The following is a 9872-nucleotide window of genomic DNA, read 5'->3' as shown; positions in this document are numbered from 1 at the left end:
AAGACAATATAGTAATTTCACATTTAATTATTTTTTTACCTTTTTTTATTCAATTATAGAGGGATATTTTAGTCTTTTGCACATTCGGATCCTTATTTACTCTAAAATTAAATGTTAAGGATTTTTCATACACTCTATATACCGAAAACTATAACAAGCAAAAAGTGGAAACAACATTAAAAAAAAAACCTACTTAAACACACCAAACACTATAACGATTCTTAGTACACTCTTACTTCGCAGAAAAACAATAATAATAATAAAAAAAATTATAGCCCTTAGATTCATAACATGTTAGGAAGCATAGACACTTCTATGAAAGAATCGTACCCGGGTTATACCGGTGTTGGACATCGACACTCCAATAAAAATTAATTTTATTATTTCCGGCATTTCGTCGACACTTCCCGGACACTTTTCGAATATTTCGCCGACACTTCTCGGACATTTCTAACACAAATCTATCCAGTATTCTTGAAAATAATACGAATACTATCATGATAAAGTAGTGAAATAATAGTATATATAATATAAAAATTATTACAACAATGATATTATTTTATTTTCGAATTCATTTCAGAGCAATTCCTAGTATAGAAATCATAAATGAATTAAAATTTTATAATACTATTACTGAATAGATGGTGTATAATAATAAAAATTTATATTATTACGTAGTTGTATGCACGCTGTACTTGTGCCTTAATTTTTTAAAAGTTAATGTACCGATGTATCTGTATCAATTCGTGTCGTTTACATAAATAACATGTATTATTTTGTAAGCACGACCTTGCTATGAATGCTGGGTTCCCACAAAAAAGGTAGAAACGTGTATCATGTGTATTTCCAACAATAACGACACAATAATTACCTGAATTTTTAATTAATAATATAAATAATATACGAGATGTTTTACCTTAATCGTGCATAAACGTGGAAGATTCCGTGTGAATGTGTATGTCTATATATATATATATATATATATATATTCGTTAAAGTTAGTTGAAGATAACACTCGTATTTTAAAAAGAAAGTGATTATACTGAATCTTCCTCGTCTATTTCTCTGGAGACATATAAAAAACACTAATAGTTGGCTGGATTTTTCTTTTTAATTTTTAATTTTTTTATATCATTCTCTTGAAGGTTGATTGGTTGAAAGGTTACAATTGTATATAAAGACTGCTCATACACATAGCTTTTAAAGCCTCAGAATTTCAACCATAGTTGCATATAAACTTGAACATTTTTGTCAAAAGCTTTTTGTGAAGATTTTTTTGTCAGTCCAATGCAGAAAATGAATATAGACGATGTCAGAGGGACTACCAGTGAACATAATCGGCACAGCCACACTGACACAGATACAGTTGGGATTGACACGACAGCTCCGAATGGTCCTCTAAGTGGACCTTTGACAAAAAAAGCCGAAGAAAAGAGCGCCCGATTAAACAATCCCGAACCCACCACCACCAATAGTACAGCTGGTGGCAGCATCAGTAGCAGCACAAAGTCTGATGACAAAACCCACGTCGAGATCACCCTCGATGTCCGTGGTGAAGGCCCTATCGCTGTTCCCAGCGTGAAGACCACCGCTGGAATCAATGTCGAAGGTTCTGAGCTCACTTTGCAGGCCAAAGGCCTCGGGAAGAGGTCTTCTTTCAGCTCCTCAGCTGTCAGAAATGCTTCTTCACGGATAAGGAAGGTGTCTCAAGAGCTCAAGCGTTTGGCCTCATTGTCCAAACGAGCCAAGGCGAGTCGCTTTGAGAAGACTAAGTCGGCTGCAGCTCAGGCTTTAATGGGGCTCAAGTTCATCAGCAATACTGATGGTGGCGCTGGATGGGCCGAAGTGGAGAAGCAGTTCAATAAGCTCACCACTTCCACCGGTGGCTTGCTTCCTCGTGCGGACTTCTGCAAATGCATAGGTAAACCACAAATTCTTATTATCATTAGCATAGTTTAATTTAGAAGTGTTCTGAATAGATTTCAATATCTACTTAATGGCAGGGATGTATACGGAGTCCAAAGAATTTGCAGGTGAGCTCTTCGATGCACTTGCCAGGAGGCGGAATATAGCTGGTGATTCGATCAACAAGGCACAGCTAAAAGAGTTTTGGAATCAAATCTCAGATCAGAGCTTTGACTCTAGGCTACAAACTTTCTTCGACATGTAAAAAACAAGAAAATTATTGAATAATGTCTATACATGAATCATTTCCTGTATCATCATCACACACACACACACATATATATACACGTTTTACTAGCTAGTTAGTAAATTGTTGCAGGGTTGATAAAGATGCAGATGGAAGAATAACTAAAGAAGAAGTCAGAGAGGTATGACTATATATAAATACGTGGTCAGCTTATTGAGCCCAAAGATGATGTGTTTTGGAGTTCCACTGATTCTGCATCAAAATAGAAAATAAATAGTTTGCAGTTCATTAAGAATTTGTGTTTTTTCTGTCAAATTTATCTATACAGATTATCAGCCTTAGTGCTTCTGCCAACAAGCTCACAAATATCCAGAAACAGGCTGATGAATATGCAGCCTTGATCATGGAAGCATTAGATCCAAATAATCATAAATACATCATGGTACGCAACATTAAGCGACGTGAATTATATATAGTACCAATTTCACTCATTCGAGCAGGAATCAATCTGTTTTCACGAATGACAATATCTTACCATGTTGGCACAGATAGAAAACTTGGAGATGCTAATGTTGCAAGCTCCAAACAATGCTACAAGAGGAGGCAAAAGCCAGAACTTAAACAAACTGCTGACTCGGAAGCTTAAGCCTACTCAGGAGAAGAAACCGTTAACGAGATGGTTTCAGGACTTAAAGTACATATTGCAGGATAACTGGCAGAGGGCTTGGGTTATAGCACTCTGGATTGGGGTTATGTTGGGGCTATTTACATACAAGTTTGTGCAGTATCGAAATAGAGCTGCATATGAGGTAATGGGTCATTGTGTTTGTATGGCAAAAGGCGCAGCCGAGACCCTCAAGTTGAACATGGCTCTTATTTTACTACCAGTCTGCCGAAACACCATCACCTGGCTCAGAAACAAGACCAAACTAGGTGTCGCAGTTCCATTTGATGACAACATAAATTTCCACCAAGTAATACTAATCTCTTTATTCTTGATATATATATATATATATATATATATATATATATATATGCATGTATGTATTTGTATTCAATCAAGATGTAAAGGGTTGCTGCTGAAAATGGTGGTTTTTCTTTTAGGTAATAGCAGTGGCAATTGCAACTGGGGTTGGGATACATGGGATCTATCATTTAGCATGTGATTTTCCTCGCCTTCTTGACGAAGATCATGAGAAATATAATGAACTGATGAAGAAATATTTTGGGGACCAGCCTTCAAGTTACTGGCATTTTGTCAAGGGAGTGGAGGGAGTGACAGGGATTTTGATGGTAGTATTGATGGCAATAGCCTTTGCACTTGCATCGCCATGGTTGAGGCGAGGCAACCCAAATCTGCCCAAAACTCTCAAGAGGCTCACCGGCTTCAATGCCTTTTGGTATTCACACCACCTATTCATTATCGTGTACACTCTTCTCATTGTGCATGGCATCAAGATTTACTTGACCCATGAATGGTACAAGAAAACGGTTAGTGCCATGTCATATTCCATTTCAACACATATTTGTTCTTATAATGATATAAATCTTGAATCTTCAAATTTACACAACCCTTTGCCATTGGCAGACCTGGATGTACTTGGCAGTTCCAATTGTGCTATATGCTTGTGAAAGATTCATTAGAGCATTTAGATCTAGTATCAAGCCTGTCAAGATCCTAAAGGTATACGATTTAGCCGTTTTTACAATTTTGTGTGCGTGTATGTATTTATTTACGTATGTACAAGGCAGACAGGAAAAAAGTTCTATTCTAATATACGCAGGTATTTTTGTTCACATTGAAATATGAAGGCGCCTGTTTATCCTGGAAATGTTTTGGCGCTTCACATGTCAAAGCCTCAGGGATTTGAATACAGAAGTGGGCAATACATGTTTGTCAACTGTGCTGCTGTTTCTCCATTTGAGTGGTCGGTGGTCTTACTATATTAGTTGTTGATACTTTTAATTTTCTGTTTTTACTTTATTTTTATACTAAATCTATAGTATTTTTTTGTGGATATATTGAACTCTTTATCCAATATAATACCTTAAAATATAAAAGGACTTTTTTTTTTTTTTTTTTTTAATCTTCTGTTTATCTTCTTCAAGTCATCAACGTTTTATTGCTTAGTTTTGTAATTTCTGGTGGCTTACTTGTTAACAGGCACCCATTCTCCATTACTTCAGCGCCTGGAGATGACAACCTGAGTGTTCATATCCGAGCTGTTGGCGATTGGACACGACAACTCAAAACTGTGTTCTCACGGGTAATGTTTTATTTTTTTTGGGTGCGTGCATGTGTGTCCTACGGTATAGCAATTTTGCTTCCTCTGGGAAGATCAGGTTAAATTTTATAGCAGCCAGTGGAGAAATTTAATAATGTCAGTGCCTTAATACTAGTTGAGGGGGGAAAACTGGAGATTAGCATTCAGTCATGTTCAAACTGATCGAGCAATCTTGATGGTGAAAAGCCCTTTAGTATTTACTTCCACAATGTTTAAATGAATTACGAAATCATGGATCACAGTATATATATCTTCTGCTGACATGGTGTGAAAACCCATCAACCCAACAAATTGTACAATCAGATCAACTGCATATCATCATGTATAAATTTATATCACATCTAATATCACAATAATAAAAACAGGATATCCTATTTCTAACGTTAGTAAGCATGGTAAGAATTCACAACTCTAAAAATTGTTTGGTAAATTATTTGTGATACTTTGAAGAAACTTAGAAATCATTAAATTCACAGTAAAAAAATCTAGGAAATCATTAATTTATATGGAATAGATTCGAGATTATTGTTTCTAGTACTATCTCCATAACTAAACTAAAGTAAACTCTACATGTTTTTTATTAGGTGTGCCAGGCAACACCTAGTGGGAGAAGTGGACTCCTCAGAGCAGACTGTTTGCAAGGAGAGAGCAACCCAGAGTATGTAATTTCCGAGTATTTCATTCATACTATACTTTCACTATTGCCTATATAAATAATGTCATCAGATATGAGTAAACCATAGATAGGAACATGTAACAAACATGTGCACCCATCCTCTCATTGATAGGGACTGAATATGAATGGGCCAATAATTGAAGTGCATGTAGTCATTTTTATCTAACGTTAGAGATTGTATGGCATAGACATTTATCCATCTTTATTTATCTTTTTAAAGAAAAAAATCAAACATGCTTTTGGATGTAGAAAATGGTGTGTTTAATGGATGAGGAATGCTCTGGACTACCATTATTGCGTGACTGTTCAGCCTCATTCATTGAATGAGGTGAGCTCTGCATGGGCTTCTATGACCTCATCTTCACAAAATCAGTACTTCCTTTAATTCTTAATTGAATTTACGACGACGATTATGATTGTTGACCAATTGATGGATTGATGATTGTAAGAATGTTGATATATGGTTTTTGGAGAGTGGATAATTAAAGACATTACATATCTTTTTGGGAAACAAATCACCCATGCTTTTGAAACTATAGCAACTTGCATTTAGAGGAAGAGGTATGCTTTGGAGACAGTCAAAATTCGTTCCAACCTCATCTGTTATATGACGTGAACCCCATGTGGGCTCCACCCACCTCATCCTAACGTTTGTCCATAACATTTCTCTTAAAAAATATGATGGGGGTGATTATTGATTGGTTGATAAAATGATACGCAGTTTTCCAAGAGTGTTGATTGATGGCCCATACGGGGCACCAGCGCAAGACTACAAGAAATACGAAGTGCTGATGCTAGTAGGGCTAGGAATCGGGGCAACACCGATGATCAGCATTGTCAAGGACATTGTGAACAACATGAAGGCCATGGAGGAAGAAGAGAATGCCTTAGAGAATGGAGTGGCTGGTGGTGGCAACACACCACTAACTTCTAGTCCCATGGCACAAAAGCAAAAGGATGGATCAGGGAGTGGTGGTAGTAACTTCAATACAAGAAGGGCATACTTCTACTGGATAACAAGGGAACAAGGCTCATTTGACTGGTTTAAAGAGGTGATGAATGAGGTCGCTGAAATAGATCATAAGGGAGTGATAGAGATGCACAACTACTGCACTAGTGTCTACGAAGAAGGTGATGCTCGCTCGGCTCTCATTTCCATGCTTCAGTCGCTAAACCATGCCAAGAATGGTGTTGATGTTGTCTCTGGTACTCGTGTGAAATCCCATTTCGCCAAGCCAAAGTGGTGCAGTGTCTATGAACACATTGCTCTCAATCACACTGATGCTACAGTTGGTGAGTCTCACTAATTATAATGCCTAATATATTACTCCCTCCGTTCCAAAAAAAATGTCATGCTTTGGGAGCTGTGACTCATATTGTTTTAGGGGGGCGGAGGTAATAATTTCTTATGTAGTTAAAATATAGTTATCACTATTGAATGCAAAAACATTCTATAATTTTTAATTTCTGCTTGATATTTCTTTCAGCTAGATTGTTTTAGGGCTCATATTTATAACATTTGTTGATACAAAAAGGTGCTGCCACGGACTTTGAGTAAGATTATGTAGGTAACAGAAGTATGTATCATAACATGTATTTCCTTCATTGAGACTGTGTGTGTGTCCTGGCAAGGAAGTCCCACAATTTTCTTGGGGAAACTCAAACCCTCTACCTTTACTTTGAAAGGATAGGAGACATTTAGAGTTTTGGCCTAAATTTATTTAAATTTTTTTTTTCTTCTTTACTTTTTGTCATTTCATTTAAAAGATGTTAACCACTTTCATACAAGGACATGTTACCATATACTTTAACTAAAATGTAGTAGGTAATAAATCTATGAACTTATTTCTTAAAGCCGTCTATGTATAAAATATATAGATGTTATGTTTGAGAGCACCGTATCTGCACCTTAGAATTGAAGAGGAAATTTCAATTTCTTTCAACAACGCTTTGAACTAAATTTTTTTCAATTCCAATTCCAATGCACCGATTTGGTGCTCCCAAACGCAAGATGACTTATTTTCACTTTATACTTATTTTAACGAAATCGTTTTAGGATTCACATTCAAAGCTTCTGTCTAACGTAATTTTTTTCTTTTCACGTTCTGTCATTTCCATGTAAAAAGACGTTGCTCCATATTTTGTCTAAGAAAATGTAAGGAAAGCATGTGGTAATTTCTAAGGCCCACAAAACAAAGAATACATATTAAGAGTCTTTATATCGCGTATTTCTTAGTGTTCACATTCATAGCTTCTATTTAACTTGAAACTTGTTTTTGTTTTTACCTTTTCATTTTCCATACAAAGATTTGGCCACATGTTTTGACTAAGAAAATGTAAAACATTGGTTTTTTATTATTGCACTTACTTATTATGCTTTTGTATTTATTATATGGAGATTATTTTAGGGTTCACACCACTCATAGCCTCCATCTAACTTAGTATTTTTGTTCACCCTGTCAATTTCATATGGAAAGGCGAAAGGCTTTCCCATACAGATAGACAAGTTAGCATAAGACCTCCTGATGTAATCTAGAGGTTTTGTTTTCTATTTATGGGAGCATTAAAAACCTGCTTCCTGCACTTACCTGATACTCATGGTTTGCATTCGCTGCGGGCCGGTATTGAAAGGGATTAGTCTTGCTCTGAAGAGAGTGGAGACACCCTGGTTCAGAGAAGCTGCAGGTAACCAAAGGAGTTAGTCCTACCTCTAAAGAGATTGGGGACACCCTCCATTATTTAAAAAATGACAATTACATAGAAAGTAAGAAAGAAAACAGATGGAGGACACAACACAACAAAATAGTGGTAGTGCTTTATGTTAATGATGATAGCAATTATATTAAGTTTATGTTACAAATCAATTACATATTATATCTTTCTTTTCTTTTTTTTTTTTTTTTAGGCGTAAAAGGTAAGCTTGAAATCTTTTAGTCTTTTGTTATAACACGAATTTCTTTCTTCTAGGTCATTTTAGGGTTCACATCCCCTACTTTAAATCTCTTCTTACTCTCTGTCATTTTTGTACAAACATATATTGCCACTACTTTGGCTGATAGATTAGATTTTTCTGTTATCTCGCATGAATTATTTATTTTATTATTTCTTTCAACGAGATTGTTTTAGTTTTCATATTCATAGCTTCCCACTTAATTTGAATTTTTTTTTTTCTTCTTTTCACTTTCTGTCATTTCCATACAAAAAGAAGAAAGATACATATGTATAGCAGTGTTGTACTTTTGTTAATGATGATAACAACTTATGCTTAGTATTATGTTGTTATACATCAGTTACACCTTAGTATAATCTTAATGGAGTTTGTCCTTTATAAACGCAGGGGTGTTTTACTGTGGCCCACCAGGACCTACAAAGGAGCTAAGAAAACTAGCTTCAGATTTCTCTCACGAGACCTCCACTAAATTTGAATTTCATAAAGAAAACTTTTAACCTCAATGGAAGAGAAATAAGGCTTGAAGAACCAGCAGATCACACAAATCTCTAGAGTCCCACCACCATTATCATCCCAATCTCTCTATCTTGTGGAAAGCTAAAGTTGATGTTCTTGGCTTTCAAGTATTACTTTACAGATAGAGAATTGTGACATATCATGAGTGAAATTAGATGCAGGCAGAAGATAGTGGAATTGGAAATGGTTGATGGAGATCAGTGGCAGCAGCCCTTAAAGGTATATAAAAGGCTTGGAAATGAGGGTTCTAAGGCTCAAGCCTTAATTTGGCATATGCTAGATGATGTGGGGTCCACTTGGAGTCTTGAATAATTGGGATTTTGATCGAGTTGCATCATTTATGAGCTTGATGGGCATGATGATGCAATTCAACTGGGTTTTATTTGATTTTATTTATGCTAATAAGTCATGAGTTTTGAATTTGAAGAGTTGCGAGTCTTATTGATTACCTTAATTATGGGGTAAGTTCAAAAGTCATGAGTTAACTTCCATGTCAGTCTAAGAGGGATGAGCAGAATCCTATAAAGGGATGAGGTGTAATCTTGATTGGATCAGTGAATGAATAAAAATATATATATCTTGTGAAATTTTCTTGTGAGTAATTAATAAATTATGAGGGTGTGATGCCTAGATCTGTGGATATGACTCGAATAGGCTGCCCTAAATCGATTTCTTTTCTCCTTGATTTTAAACTCTCCATCTCTACTGTCAAACCTCAAATCCATTAGTTGAATTTTCAGCCACTGGACTCTTTAATTTTCAGCTATTTGAGACTGCTCTTAATGTCCTAAATCAATGGCCTTGTTTGGATAATACGTATATTATGTTGATATTAAGGCATTTCACATGAACTTATGCTGAAATGATTCATTTGAATATTCATAATAAAATTGTTTTGTGTACTTATTTGACGCACTGTTTCTACATAATTAAAATAGAATGAAAGCTTTGTGATGATTTCTTGTTTCTCACAATTTAACTGTTTTTAAATCTTAATCTATGTCATTAGTGTGTGAAAACTTACCATCTGGTTTTTCTCATTCATGTCAAAATTGAGACTGGAGATCATTTTAGATTTGCTTACATGCTGGTTCACCTCCACTCCCAGTTTAGAACTGGTCCACATGAAAAATCTCTACGGTGGAGGAGGTAGGCCGTTGCAATGATTGTAGAGAGAGAGAGAGAGAGATTTCAGAATTGGTCGAATTTATGAAATTTCTCTAAGGTGGAGGCAGGTAAGCACAGTTGCAATGGTATGGGAAATGCTGGAGTTGGCAACAAATGAGGATCAGA

General features: G+C 35.8%; 1 protein-coding gene across 1 annotated transcript; it reads left to right on the top strand.

The window, feature by feature from the left end:
- The first annotated feature begins 1104 nt into the window (after positions 1-1104).
- LOC132286192 (respiratory burst oxidase homolog protein C-like) lies at positions 1105-9134 on the top strand. The gene is made up of 12 exons (XM_059788471.1): positions 1105-1921; positions 2004-2166; positions 2285-2333; positions 2481-2594; positions 2701-3126; positions 3257-3643; positions 3741-3836; positions 3965-4080; positions 4317-4419; positions 5022-5095; positions 5835-6406; positions 8451-9134. The coding sequence occupies exons 1-12, from the start codon at positions 1288-1290 to the stop codon at positions 8558-8560; spliced, it is 2844 nt and encodes a 947-aa protein (XP_059644454.1). The 5' UTR covers positions 1105-1287; the 3' UTR covers positions 8561-9134.
- The last annotated feature ends 738 nt before the right edge of the window (positions 9135-9872 follow it).

This window comes from Cornus florida, unplaced genomic scaffold (genome assembly GCF_030987335.1).
Source record: "Cornus florida cultivar Cherokee Brave unplaced genomic scaffold, ASM3098733v1 CherokeeBrave_3.0.0_Hap2_Chr11, whole genome shotgun sequence".
NCBI lineage: Eukaryota > Viridiplantae > Streptophyta > Magnoliopsida > Cornales > Cornaceae > Cornus > Cornus florida.
The sequence above is the reverse complement of the archived record's forward strand: the minus strand, read 5'-3'. Positions and strand labels throughout refer to the sequence as shown.